Source organism: Eurypyga helias, unplaced genomic scaffold (genome assembly GCF_000690775.1).
Source record: "Eurypyga helias isolate BGI_N326 unplaced genomic scaffold, ASM69077v1 scaffold2775, whole genome shotgun sequence".
In the NCBI taxonomy this organism is placed as follows: Eukaryota; Metazoa; Chordata; class Aves; order Eurypygiformes; family Eurypygidae; genus Eurypyga; species Eurypyga helias.
The window spans coordinates 19,045-33,451 of NW_010250606.1; the positions used below are offsets into that span (position 1 = coordinate 19,045).

Consider the following 14,407-nt stretch of genomic DNA (forward strand, 5'->3'; position numbering starts at 1 on the left):
GGCCCTCGGAGCAGCATCTGGGTGATGGCACTGATCCACTGCAACACCCGGCACCCCTCTTCTACACACACACCCCGAGCCCTGCTATCGCCGCCATCCACAGCCCCTTCTGCGTCTGGCACCGCAGAGATGCCCCCAAACCCTCCTCATCCTCGCACCTACAGGTACCACACAACACCCCTGACAGCAGGGGGATGGCTCGAGTCCCGGCCAGCTCCGTAAACCTCACCCCGCTTGAGAACCACACGTTCGGGTCCGAAAACCACCCTGCAGATTTCCCAACACCAGGCCAGCTTACGCAAGGCTCGCTGCCCTGCGCGCCGTGCAGGGTGGTGCCTCAGTGGGTTCAGCCTGGACATCACCTTGCTGCTACTTTGAGAGCCTGAGGTTTAAATATACACGTGGCAAACACGACAACAGTGTATATTCCTATCCCTGAAACGTCACCCAGGGGCTGAGAAAAATATCTGCTCAGGAGAATATTCTCTTGGTTGAAAGAAAACAACCTACCGCGGTTGTAGCTTGCTGAAACAAATCCTGCTCTGGTGTCGGTGAGACGTACCAGACCCACTACGGGAACTGCCGTGGTGTTTGCTACGTGTTTAACATCTTTAAAGGAGAGCTGTTTCCAGCTGACAAGCTTGGAAGAAAATAATATCACTCGTTTATTACAACCTTTAATCCCTTCTATCCTTCTTCCCTGCTATTTTGTGTTGTTGGCTGGTTTTGGAGAGAGCGTTTGGAGGGCACTGGAGGCTGCCTCAGCCCCCCCTGCTGGCAGCAGCCGCCTTCCCAGGCATTTGGGGGGAGAAAAAGACTAATTTTATAAGGAAAATCTTTACAAAAAGGAAACAGTGCCTGCATGAAGACGGATTGAAAATACCACGCATCTGCTAATCCCGGCTGTTGCCATCCCACAGCCACTGACTCCAGAGGGCCCGGGAGGAGGGCTCCTTGCCACCAGGTGGCACTGAGGAACGCGGCTGAAACACCAAATTCCATGATTCTCAACCAACGTGAGGAAAAACAAGTGAAATGGCTCATTTTAAAAGCCTACCCCAAAGCTAACTTTCTGCAGGCGAAGGCAGAGTGACCCGAAGCAGCAGCACGGTGCATCGTGACGTGTCATCTGTGCACTGCAGTTGTCTACGCTCGCCTCCAGAGACGTGTGTGTGTTTTTAACAGGTTAGTGTGCTGTGGATATTACAGAGGCCCAAATTAAAATAAATCCTAGAGCATCTTGGCTCCTGCTTCCCTGTCCTCATCTTGATCCCTTCCACCAGCACCTCTACTACCCGTGGGATGGTTTCTATCTCTGCATTAAGGGTTAAACCCTGTGAGGTGCTAAGGACCAACAAACCCTACTAGATTCAAAAAAAAACTGGGGTTTGGGCCAAAGGCTCCCATGAAAATTTCCTACGTGAAAGGCTAAGTTCATATTCCGTAACCTCTCTTCTCATCTAATCGCTGAGCTGGAGAGGCAAGGAGGGGGGAAAAACGAACAGAACAAGGGGGAAGAACCGCACTCTGCCCTTCAAAATTAATCCCATCCACTCTCTCTTGCCAGAGACAAGAAATCCCTCACCACAACAGAGCGTGTGGTTCTCGCTCTCCCTGCCCAGCCCGTGCAGCGAGGGGGACGGCAGAAACACAGCCAGATCCTGCAGCTGAGGGCAGAAAGCGGCGACGTCCCTCGCTGAGAAACACTGCCCAGGGTTGGTATCACCAGTCCCTCACCCACGGGCCCTTGAGCAGAAACGTGGTGCCCACAGGGTTGCCAGCTGGGTAAATCATAGAGTCACAGACTGGTTTGGGTTGGGAGAGACCTTAAAGACCATCCAGTTCCAACCCCCCTGCCATAGGCAGGGACACCTTCCACTAGACCCGGTTGCTCCAAGCCTCCTCCAGCCTGGCCTTGGACACTCCCAGGGATGGGGCATCCACAGCTTCTCTGGGCAACCGGTCCCAGGGCCTCCCCACCCTCTCCAGAAAGAATTCCTTCCTGATGTCCAGTCTCAACCTACCTGCCAATCCCAACACCCCCTCAGCTCTAGATTGTTTCCCAACTTAACGGCAGGTTTTTTGGTAGAATCTGGAAGAGACTAAGCTGCAAGGAGGTTTGGGAGCCTGCCCAAAGCAAGGGGGGGCCCAGGGCCTGCGAGGCAGCACCCAACAGCTGGAGGGAAGGGAGGTTATCCTGGCAAGCCCAGTCATTTTGCAGCTCCTACTTCATCTCCCCAGCATACTTGCAGGCACCGGTCTTCTCCATCCAAGTTCCCACTGACTGATCCAAGTGACATCCAAGGTTATTTGTTTGCTCGTTACAGCTCCCTTCAACTGCAATCCACAGCCCATCTAGCTTAATTACACTTTCCTCTCAGCATCCCTGTCTCAAACCATTCAAGGAAAGCACCTCAGACATGCAACAACCATTCATCTGCACAGTTCCAAGAGAGCAAACAAACAAGCAAAGGAGGAAGAGAAAACCACAGCCAGAGCCGAGTATCTAATGTCAGGAGAATTTCCCTGTGGGACAAACCTTCCAGTCCTCACCTCTGTAATGAAGAGGATGCACTCCAGGAACATGAAGTCCTTATGGTTTTCGTTTACCACCTTCTCATCAACAAAGTGTCGAGGCTCCAGATTTGGATGGTCTAAAAAGAGTGAAGAGACAATAGGAAGTCACGTGTATGGCATCCCCTTCAGAGACCAAGTTCATCAGGTCTTGTCCCCCCCACCTTCCAGAAGAAACACACTGATCAGAGCTCTTCAGAAGTCAGCACAGAGCTGCTCCCTTCCACCTCCTCTCCCACACCAGTGCCTCAGCAGAGAGCACCTGGTGAACTCCCCAGGGCACAAAGCGTGTTTTCTAGCACCAAAACCAAGACTCTTAAAACCCTTGTAGTCGTTGCAATAAAGAGAGAGGCACGGTGCAAGGAAGCCTTCCATCTCCCAACCCAAGCAACTATTTGGAAAGCTGAAAAGGGAAAAAAAAAATCCAAGCCCCAAGCAAACTGTGCTGTATTATACACAAATTTGACATATTTGAATTTAAAACTAAGTCCCATCATCTCTGCAACCTAGACAGATGGGGCAGGGGGCAGGCTGGGACACGAGATGATTTTTATTAGTACCTATCAGCTGGGAACTGCCCCATATGAAAGGTAGAAACTGGAAGTCATCCAAGCCCCACACGCCCTGGCTGCCAGCAGGTTCCATCCTGTAGGTCTTCTGAAGTTTTCGCATCACCTCTAGGTACCTGAGACCAAAGGAAAGAAGGGTGAGGAAAAGGCCTCCTTCTGTCGTCACCGACTTCCACGAGGACAGGAACAACCAGTCTGGGGAAGGACACGGCTTCATCGCTTGCAAGCAGGACCCCCCCACAGAGCACAGCGCACAGAATATATATTCAGCTCCTTTGCCTGATGGGACATACAGTAGCAAATTCCAGTGCCTGAAGGGGCTACAAGGAAGCTGGGAGGGAACTTTTTACAAGGGCCTGTAGTGACAGGACAAGGGGTAACGGGTTTAAATTGAAAGTGGGGAGGTTTAGATTGGATCTTAGGAAGGAATTCTTCCCGGAGAGGGTGGGGAGGCACTGGGACAGGTTACCCAGAGAAGCTGTGGATGCCCCATCCCTGGAAGTGTCCAAGGCCAGGCTGGATGAGGCTTGGAGCAACCTGGTCTAGTGGAAGGGGTCCCTGCCCATGGCAGGGGGGGGGACTGGATGATCTTTAAGGTCCCTTCCAACCCAAACCATTCTATGATTCTATGAAATACCAGCCCTTTTAATAAAAAAAAATTGGTTTACACCAAATTCACTAAGAAATCAAGTGGCAGGGGTTTATTTTATCTGCAGTGTCTTATGCTGGTGCAGATCTTTCCCCACCCTCGCTGTTATTTAAAAACACTGACACTTCACTCTCCCTCAACAACTTCCAAAAGAGCCCAGAAAGCTTTCCACCTTACAGCGAACGCTCCTTCCACTTTTCGTGTGGAAAATTAAAGCTGGAGGTACTATTGAAGGGAATTATTTCCATGTCACCAAACAGTGATACAGCTGGGATTAGATCTCTGCACTCCAAACACCCATTCCATGAGTTTCATCACTACCAACTCTACCTCCTGGGCTGGAAACTCTTCCAGAGGAGCAGTGCAGGCCTGCCAGTTCCATAGGTTTATTTTTTTTTAAATGCCTGAAGGAACGTTAGATCCTCTGATCAGTGATTCCTACCTATCACAGAGCTTCACCCACATCCCTCTGCGGAGCTCAGTAACGTGCTCAACTAAAGAACCTTTCCAGAGGGACACACAGCTCTAACAGACAAGGTGCTATCACCTCTTTTGGAGACAGTTACAATGGGTCACCATACAGTCCGTTAAAAAGTACATCTGCCTCCTCATTTTGTATAAATTTATCTTCAGTTTTGCCATTCTGCCCTTTCTCCCTGGGCTAGCAAGCCCGTCAGCACTCACGTTCTCCAATTACATGCATGTCTTTGTAGGACACCTGCGATTTGCCCAGCTCACACCCCAGGAGAAGGCTCTTCTCACAATTCCTTGCTCCCAGACGGGTGCGGATGAGCGGAAGAAAAGGAGCGCAACCAGCCCAGACTACGGGAGTCTGCAGTAACATCTCAGACAGCCGGAAAGGGACGCTGCCAGGGACCTGCCCCCAAGCAGCCCGATGCTTCCGGCCTTTCTCCATCCATTACCTCACCTGTTAAATACTTTAAAGACGATGGCCATCTGGTCATCCACTCGGAGCACACCGATTTTGCAGAGGCAGCAGAGAAAGGCTGCAAACGCAGCTTCGTGCCCTGGAGTTAAAAGACATGAAGAGATGTGATGCTGGTGTCTCTGGTCCCTGGGACAACCGTTCCGTGGGCACCGCAACAGCTCATCAGGAATCACAGCAACCACTGTCCAGTCTCAAGAGGCCCAACTGTATTCATGACTATTTCATCCCCATGCAGACCCCCACCCAAAGTAAACCCCTCCTAGACACTCATAAAGGGATTATTAACTTGGAGAAAAGAAGTTCTTGAGGAAAATCAGCTCCAACATCGGGCATGCTGGGAGCAAGGGAGGGCCTTTCCCAGGAGCTTGGCACAGCAGGGGAAGTGGAGCACCACAGTCTCATCTGCTTGGGGGATGTGAGAGAACCTCACATCTGCAAGTAAACAGATTTCCTCCCACTTCAAAAATATCTCCGAGTCGGAAGGATGCAGATCCCATGACACTGCCAGGAACAATTCGTCCCGGAAGGTGCTGGGATCTCGGGCTGTGCCTCTGCAGCTTGGCCCTCCAGCTAACAGCAAGGAAAAGAACAGCCAGCAAACCCAGAAATGCCTTTTAGGGGAAGGAACCACAGCAGAAGGGACAGCACAAGGCCAGCAGCTCCTCGCTGCCAAGCCCAGCTCCCGGCGTGAGCAGAGTGCACCTATGCTCGGGCCTCTGTGAGCTAGGACATGGGCCACTGGCTTGGGACACAGGAGGGGAGGGAAGGCCGAATTACCTTCCCTGAGCTGACAAAACCCCAGCCGGCGGGTCCCTTTCCAAGGACAACATCTCCCCCTGGTGCCGGCGAGCCGCAGCTCTGCGAGCACTGCACAGCCTCCAGCTCTTCATCCTTTCACCCACCTCCTCCTCTTCCTCTCCCGGCCCAGGTCCAAAGCCGTGTTGCCTTGCACCCACAGCATCCTGCTCTCCTGCCTTTTGGAGAGCACCCACTGTCCTCTGCACAGAGGAGCAGAGCATGTGGAAATTCTGGATTTAGGTCTAACTGAAGCCAGCGTGGTTACTTCAACACGCAGTTCAGTGTCTCCTTAGGTGCAAAATGCTCCTACCTTCAAGGTCCCTCCGGAAGCAGTGACGTCACTTCTAGGGAGCACTGGGCCTCAAGACCCCTCCCACCAAACATGAACTTGGTTCCCACCCTAGTTCCAATTCAAGCAGTTATAACCTATCCCTCTAAAGTGCCTGTTGCAGATCAGCAGGGACAGGATTGTTGTATGCAGTCAAGCAGCTCCCACAGCTTATCCCAGAGCAGCTTGCACAGCTCAGTTCACATTTCCTCGGATGAGACAGGAAAAGGGTGTCACAGCTCTAGCACAGCCCTGCTCCCAGCCCCAGCTCCCTCAGGCACAGCCCACGCTGCACACGGGGGCAAGGAGGCGCAAGAAGGAAGGTGTTTGCTTCGAGCTGGCATTAAAAATAGTGGCAATAACACAGTCAAATTAATGCAGCACCAGGCTCTAAGGGGAGTCCGGCCTCGGCCAGCGTGCACGCCCAGGTACCTGTGCCATAGTCAATGCGGGTGGAGTTCCCCACGGATTCCTTCAGGTACACGGCCACTTCTGGTGCAGCATCAGCCAAATGTTTGGGAATCACTGTTGCCACCAACTTTTCTGCTTCCTGAAAGACACAAAAGACTCCTTCAAGTGAGTGCAGATTGGTCGCAGTCCCCAGGAACCAGCCACCTCTGCTCAGACCCTGTCGCAGGGTGGGAGCTGCCATGGTGCACTCCTACAATGGTCAGAGCCAGCAGGACAGGAGCAAATTCTCCTCTTGAAATCATCTCTAGAGATGAAGAAATTCAGGGAGAGCTGGTCCTGACACTTACCCAGGCCACACACATCCTGCAGGACAAAAAAGCTTCACCACCCAAACACATCAACTCGGTTACAGCAGACCACCTGCAAGCTCACTGCTGCTGGGACCCTGCCTGTGCCACCTCCACAACGTGGTGCCGGAAAAGCGCTCCGCGATGAAGGAATTTGAACAATTTCACAACCTTCCTCTGGCTTTGTGTCACCCACCAGCTAGCTGACACAGTGGGCAGTTACAAAGCCAACAAGCTCCTTGGGCTTGGAGGGCTCCCATGGCTCATCCAAGACTTGGAGACCCATCCAAAAGCATTTACATGGACCATACGGTCTCGTAAGAGGAGAGGAGAGCACCAGATCCGGGGTAAATGGTGCCTATCAAGAGGTGGATGCTTCACAGCTTATCTGACCTCTGTAGGCTGCTCGGCTGCCACACCATGGTGGAGCCATTCTGCTTCCCTCCTGGGAATGTGGCCCTTCTGCATGAGCTGCATGTAACGCTACATGTGAAAGACCTGCTCACCTGGTCTAGTTTGGCATACCAGGTCCTGAAGGCTTTGTTCCCAAAGCGAGAAGGTTGATCCACTGGCGGGGTTTCATCGATCCATCTGTCGAGGGTGTTCAGAAGAGCCACCAGCTTTTCAATGGGCTACAGAGACAAAGGTGATGAGGGGTCACGGTGACGTAAAACAGAGCAGTTCCTCAGGCTCCAACATCTCTGCCCTGGACTGGAGTCGTTTCAGCCCACGCCATACCTCCCAAGGGTGGCAAGCGGAAACATGATGTCCCAACTCTCCCCGACATGCAGAGGGGCCGAGAAAACTGTCCTCCCCCTCCGAAGATCGGTCCAGTACAAAGCCCAGCCTGAGGCAGGCTCTCCAGTTGCCCACACAGCCTTCCACGAGCCGTAACAGCACTGTGCTCTAAAACCCCTGGGAGAGGAGCTACAGGAAGCTCCTGGCTGTCAGGCACACAGGGCTGAGAAGCAGGGAAGTGCTGCACAAGTCGGAGATCTCCGACACAACACTCAGGCTCTGCGACTCGAGGGTCCTGCGTGCCCCACGGGACACCGCTCAGCACTTACCGTATCACCCAGCAGTGGCTGGTGATGTGATGCTGAGGCCCTTCTCAAGGCCTCTAGTCCTTGTCCTGAAGTGTCTCTTAGGAGCCAGGATTAGCAGGGACGGGGTTAGCATTCGTACAGCACCCAGTGCAGCCAGGCCTGATCGCAAGCCAACCTCCTCTTGCTTCAAACTCATACCAGCCAGACCACCCTGGCAGGTACAACCCGGGGATACCCTGTGCACGTGGCCAAATACAACACACCCAGGGGAAGGGGCAGCCTGGTTTGCATACCAGTGGTCTCATCAGAGCCAGCGAAGCTCTCAGTCCTCAGAGAAATGTCTCAATAAAAACAGGGAGCTGATGGGAAGACAAACGCAATAGCAAGAGGATAGAGGCATCTTTCTCATGCCTTGTGCTGGAAGGAGAAAGTGAGGAACCTGCACAGGATGTACAAGAGCGACTGGAGGAGGCATGGTTATGGCCAAGAAGGAAAAGAGAGGTGCAACAGGCGACACAGCGCGATGTCTCAAGCTGTACTGCCAGGACCAGGGCTGGCCAGTGCACGCAGCCTCCTCCGTGCCTTGCTCGTACAGCTGGGGAACAGCTAACCCCCACGTACCAAGAGGCAGCACCACAGGTAGCACTTAAAGCAGCTCCAAAGAGTTTGAGGAGACTCTGCCAACAACCGGTCAAGCCTGCCAGAGGCTCCGGGATTCTCCTCGCCTGACTCCAAGCAGCCAGAGAGCCGTCAACCACCGCAGCAGCTGGCCAGGCCCCGGGCAATGTAGGCTCCTCTGTCTCGAGAGGGGATTCCTCCTTCAAGGGGACAAAGAGGACAGCAGAAGAGGCGGCTGGTTTGACTTTGCTGGAGGCATCGACTGTGTGAAGCCGGCTGGTCTCCTGGGCTGTGGTTCAATTCTTCACGCTGCCTACCGGGAGGACGAGGAAACAGCCGAGCCCAGCAAGTTTCCAGCCCTTGAAGTGCCACTGGAAGGGGGTGGGCAGAGGGATGGGCATGGCGGAGCTGTGCAGCCGCCGGACTAGCTGCGGATCGCTCCCCATGCCCTCCGCTCCCAGCAGGAAGGGTCTCAGGGCAGACACAGCCTCACACAGACAGCAGCTCCCAAGATGCCATCCTGAGAACACAGTGGGATCAGCCCACGGGAAGTGGTATCAGGCAGATGACAGATCCACCTACCCCACAGGGCCTGAACAACTGGCCACTGAGCCAGGCTAGAGGCTGGGATAGAGAACAAGAACACACCAGGAACACAAAAGCCCCAAGTGCCGAGGAGGGCTCAAAGCTCCGGGTGTCCCGGAGAGGCTGCAAGCTGGAGCCACGAACAGATCAGTGTCCCCCACCCACGTGGGACGAGGCAGTGCGACCTGCTCGGCTTCACCTCCCTGCTGCCCGAAACACCGGAGAACCCCACCGTCTCCCCACTGCTCCGGGACAGGTTTGGACTCAGCTCTACTCCTTCCTGGCTACTGCATTCCCCTCCAATTAAGCACCAGCATCCCCAGCACTGGGTTGCATTAAATAATTAAATCGCGCTGGTGATTTATCCGCCGGCACCAGCAGCTCATTATGAGCAGCCACCGTATTTCAAACCCCTCTCAGCGAGCACTCGGTGCTGCCTGAATAAATGGCTGGTGAGGACCCGCTCCTTCCCCCTCCCCAGATCTGCCCGCGGGCCTTGGGGAGCGGGGAGTCCAACCTCCCCTTCCCCACTCCCTTGCTTTAAAGGGATTAAAAAGCCCGGCCCCGCTGAACACGGGAGAGCAGGACCCAGCTGCCGGCTCAGCCGTGCCAATAAATAATTAAAGAGATGCAGCTCGTTTTGGGCTCAAGGCCCTTTGAAAAGGGGGTTTCTAAAAGAAGCAGCTTCCCATTGTCCAGCAAAGGAAACTCGTACATCCAGGGCTGACCCCAGCAGGGGAGAAGGAGGGGAAGAGCAGGGCTTAGGGGGACACAGCCAGCAGCACCGCAGCCCTGTTTTGCCTGGCTGGGTTTTTTAAACTCTTATTTTTGCTTTACCTTCCCAGTGATCAAAGCAAGGGCAGCCTCCCCCCCAGCTCTCCTCGCTCTTCTCGTTGTGCTGATTTTGCATCCCCTTGACCCCGAGTCTGCCACCGGTCCCAAGGGCAAACCACAGGGCCTCCGACGGAGCAGAGACCTGTCAGCATCGCTCGAGGGCGGGGGCCAGGCAGGCAGAGGTGCTGAGAAGGCATCGTGGCAGCCAAAGCCACCCCCCAGGACCAAGCCTGCTCCTGTGGGCTCCTCAGGCCCTGTCGGAGGGGAGAGCTGCTAAAATCGGGGCATTTGCTGCTTCCCCCACTTCCCTCCTGGAACCAGAGCAAGCCACAAGGCCAGCCGCTGCTTGAAGGGAAGGACTGCTCCTTGGCAGTCAGAATTAACCTCCTCCTTGCTGCGCTGCTCCTCTGAGCCAAGTCGCAGCTCTGACAAACCACTCCCCGCTTCAGCCCCGGCTGTCGCCGCACGGATCCCCGCGTGAAAAGCCCTTCCTCCGGGAGAGGAAGGCAGGTCACAGCCTATCAGTCATAGACCCCTGTGCCAGACATAGTGTCTATGCCAGAGTCCCCAGCAGCAGCTCAGCTATTGCTCCTTGTCAGCTGCCTCCAGCAAAGCCCCAGACGGCTCCATCCCATCTTGCCCTAAGAGCAGAGCGAGCTCAGCAAGTCTCAGAAGGGGCTCAGCCCGCACAGTTTGGTATCGACACACGCCACTCTGGGAACCATTAAGCTGTCTCTTTCAAAGCAGAGCAGACCGTACTTTGGGGTTTTTTCCCATGGCAAAGCAATACCAGGAAGTCGCGGAGCGGATACGCATTCAGCAGAAAGGATTCCAGGAGGTCATTTGCCATGGGAAGGCATCTCCAGCGTTTGATCAGGGAGGAAGATGGGATGGCAGGAAAGCGCATCAGCAGCAGGTACGGCAAGAGAGAAGAAAGCAGAGCAGAGATGCAAGCAGAGGCCACGAGGGGCTGAGCCTTTAAAAGCAGAGATCAGCAGTTTGATCTACAAACGAACCTGCGCCAACAGGCAACCTCATCAACAAGGCGGCCCTGGGGACGCTCCACCTGTGCCGCGAGCCGCAGGCTTCTGCTCTCCCCAGCGCGAGGGGAACGAGACACATTCCCTGCCACTTCCCCAGCAGCCGGGTTCGCGTCTCTTGTTTGTCACCTGGACCCAGGATGGAAAACACTCACTCCAAGAGGGATGTGCAGCAGGGAGCAGCCCTGATAGAGCTTTTCCTGAATAGCAAAGAGCTCTAAGGGGTTGGCAGCAAAGGTTGTGGGTTTTTTTTCCCCCATTTGTTTTGCTCGTTTTTAATGCTTTGTTTCCCTAGAACTGCTCTGTGAATGCCTGGGAACGAGCAAGATCACGACAAAGACAAAACTCAAAGGTGAAATGCAAACAGCAGAAAGCAAGAGCAGCATTTGACAGCAGTTTCTACTGAACTGAAGGAACAAAAGGTAGACACAAAGCCCGTTAGGGAAGGATTCGTTATCCCTGATCCCCTCCATGAACTACAAGCGTCTCATTCACACACTGGCTCCTAGAAGGGAAGGCTGGACTTAACATGCCTGCTTCAGACATCAATGACTCGGTTCAAGATCACCGTGGGCTGCCTTCCCACACCAGAATGAAGCTGTAAACATGCAGGGCCCAGGCTGCTTCCCGTTCTGCCTAGACCTTTTTAGGCTATTCCCAGCTTTCTTGTGCAGTCTGAACAGTCAAACTGTACCCGAGAATCTCGTCATTGCACAGGAGGGGAGGGGGATCTAGCGCGTGAGCGAAGCTGGCGGCCAACATCAGCTCTGCAGAGCAGGGCAGTGCCCAGAGGCCCCGGGCTAGCGGTGAGCAGGGCTGAGGCCAGGCAGGAACACCAGTCGGGGTGCCTGCCCTCACCCTCTGCCTCCAAACGATCGCGCCATGCCCTGATGAGATGAACAGGCATCAAAACCGGCTGCCGCAGCAGAGCCAGGTGACAGTCACATTAGTGCAAGGGGAAGAACAGGTCCTTTCTGCTTACCATCCCGGAAGGTGTGATCCTGCCCCCAGCCCAGCCCCCCTCAGCGTGCTCCGCAGCCCCTCGTAGCCCCCAGTGCTACCCTGGGCAAGGCAGGTCCAGTCCATGACGTGCCTTGAGCTCGCACGCTGTCAAACCAGACCCTGCACAGCTCAGCTCCAGCGTGGGCTGAGGAGATGGTGCTGGTAACAGTCTGACTGAGGAGGAAGCCCAGGGACAGGGAGACAAGCAACTTGGCCAAAGCAGTGGGAAAGCAGGAACGGTACAGACATCTCAGCCTTTTGCCTGCAACCAGGAGAGAACACCACATCTTTCAAACATCCCTGGTTGAAGCCAGACAGTGAAAACAGGGTCAAAAGGTCTGCATCTTCCATTTCACCACCAGCTTCTATCCACTTGTGACTTGATCTCCCATCCAGCAAGCACACACAGAGCCTCTGCATCCTGCAGGGAGGGCTGCAGGCTGGCATTTGCATCCCCAGGCACAGCCCAACCACATTTATTCCCCTTGGCTTCCAGATAAGCTGCCAACTCACTCCTCACCTAGGAAATATTCACCACAGAACCAAAAAAAGGGGCAGAAAAGGAGAAACGAGGATCCAAACACTTCTCCTACCTCTGAAACTTTGTATTCGCAGGTCAGCTTCTTGCCCCTGACACCTTCATTCAGAGTGAGGATGAAGCCCATGTAATCTGCGTACGCCTGCAAACACACCCGAGAGAGCAGGGCGTTAGTGAATACCCACAGTCTGCCTGAAGAAGCAACGCGGCATCGGAGCACTCCCGCACCCCAAGGGAACCTTTCCCACCACACCACGCCGCTCTCTTGGAGACACCCAGGGTGCAGGGCTTGCTGAGAGGTTACTGCTATTTTTGGCACAGCTCAGAGACAGATGGCGATTGCACTAAGAACTCTGCATCACTGTAAAAACTACAGAGAGGAGAAGCCTAAAAAAGCTCAGGTTGCCCCCGAATTCCTTCCCTCAGCTCCCCGCTTCCTATCAGGTCAAATTCAAACTCTCTGGCTCTGCAGAGTCTGAGCTGTGCCTATACATCCTGCTCTGTACTGCTTCTCCCAGACCTGCACCATCATCCCCCCTTGCCTCCCTCTATCCTTCTCCTGTGCTGCGTGACGGAGAAGCGGCAGACAGCCCGGGCTCTTCGTCGCTCTTCTCTTTAAATTCACACCTTGTGAAGGAGCTTATCCACAGCAGCTCCACAGCTCTGAGTCTTTGAAAACACCAGACCAGCACGCTGCCACCTCTCCCTCCTTGGGAAATCCTGACCAGGAGCAAGTCCTTACACCCAGGAGACTTAGCAAAGGAAGCTGCAGTGGGAGGTTTGCTTGAGACCTGGCTATAACTTGAGCTTCTCTTAAGACAGCACAGCTCAGTCATCAAGCGAGAACTTGCTCCCAAGAGGTGGGACAAGCCTGGGCTAGCACACCAATCCCTCAAAGGCCTGTTTGAGGAGAGGAGAACCTGCCTGTTCCACCAGCTCCACACATACTGTGAACAGGAATTATCCAGGAAATTGAAGGCCTCGGCTCTAGAGCCCTTTCCAGTACAGCAGGGTGGGAAGGCCCCAGGAACCAGCCCAGCCCGGTGCTATCAGAGGGCCAGGCCGCAGGACCATGTTCAAGCCGAGTTCAAACAGCACTGGGTAAACCCAGGGTTGATAAAATGTTCAGGCTAGGCAGGATGAAATAGTTACCAGCTTCTCGTCTAGCTTGTTGGGAGGGAGCAGTAATAATTTGGAAGCATCTCTGGGCTCTCCCTGGCTCGCTCCTTTGTCAGAACATTTAGTGGCCAGACTCCACACCTCACTGCCAAGTCATTTTCCTACAAACAGGCAGCGACTCTTCTGCTCTAAAACACAAAACAATTCATTTCCCATCACTTGCCCAAACCTGTTTCACCTCGTGGCTGTGCCCAAACCAGACCTGGCTGCCACTGAAGCGCGATAAGCACGTACCAGCCTTCCCTGACCCCAGAGCCATACCTGAGAGCGCTTCCACTTGGCCATGTCGGACACCATGTTTATCTCCTTTTTGGGGATCATGAAGCTCTGCTGGGGGGGAGGAGCCACCTCCTCAGAGGTGCCTGGGAGATGCAAAAAAGAGGTAAAATAGAGGCAGTGGAGAAGAAGAAATCTCCTATCTTCCGTTCTTAGAAACCAACATTCACTTCCCAGGAGACAGAAAGCAAACAAATCCATCCCAGCGTGTGCCATTATCTCACCAAGTCCTCCTCACCAAACAACACCCTCTTGATCCTCGGATAATAAACTCCTAAGGACACTGCAAGGGCTCCAGCAAATGGCATTATGTTTGTTTTCACCCCTAAAGATGCATTTCCCACCTGGACAGAGAGGCTGGTGCCGGAGATAACAAAGACAACATCCAGCTAGTTTAATTATTTCTGTCTAGTGCCGAAAAGCCTCGTGTTGTGCTGAAGCACTGAGCTCTCCTAACAAACCAACTGTGTCTCGGGGTTTAGGGTGTTAAGCCTGAACCGCAATCCTCTAAAAAGCAAAACTCCTGCAAAGCCAAAGCTGGAGCGATTCAATAGATGGCAGTCCAGAGCCGCAGCCCTCCGTCCAGGCAGCGGAGGCTTGGAGGATGCCAGGACACAGCTCCTTCCAGGCGGACACTATGAAGATCATTTCATTTTAAAGCTCT

At 54.0% G+C, this 14,407-nt stretch overlaps 1 protein-coding gene across 3 annotated transcripts in view; it reads right to left on the minus strand.

Annotated features, from left to right (window-relative positions):
• PPP2R4 (protein phosphatase 2A activator, regulatory subunit 4) overlaps window positions 1-13,826 on the minus strand; it is a 22,339-nt gene extending 8,513 nt beyond the window's left edge. The window contains exons 1-7 of one of the 3 annotated variants that reach the window (XM_010151710.1): window positions 13,729-13,826; window positions 12,344-12,430; window positions 7,132-7,257; window positions 6,300-6,417; window positions 4,721-4,820; window positions 3,135-3,259; window positions 2,554-2,654 (exon numbers count right to left, since the gene is read on the minus strand). In XM_010151710.1, the coding sequence (XP_010150012.1) occupies window positions 2,554-2,654; window positions 3,135-3,259; window positions 4,721-4,820; window positions 6,300-6,417; window positions 7,132-7,257; window positions 12,344-12,430; window positions 13,729-13,788 (717 nt within the window). In that variant the 5' untranslated portion in view covers window positions 13,789-13,826. The remainder of the gene's footprint in view (window positions 1-2,553; window positions 2,655-3,134; window positions 3,260-4,720; window positions 4,821-6,299; window positions 6,418-7,131; window positions 7,258-12,343; window positions 12,431-13,728) is intronic. The other 2 variants (XM_010151711.1, XM_010151712.1) reach the window with 2 other exon arrangements.
• Between the last annotated feature and the right edge of the window lie 581 nt (window positions 13,827-14,407).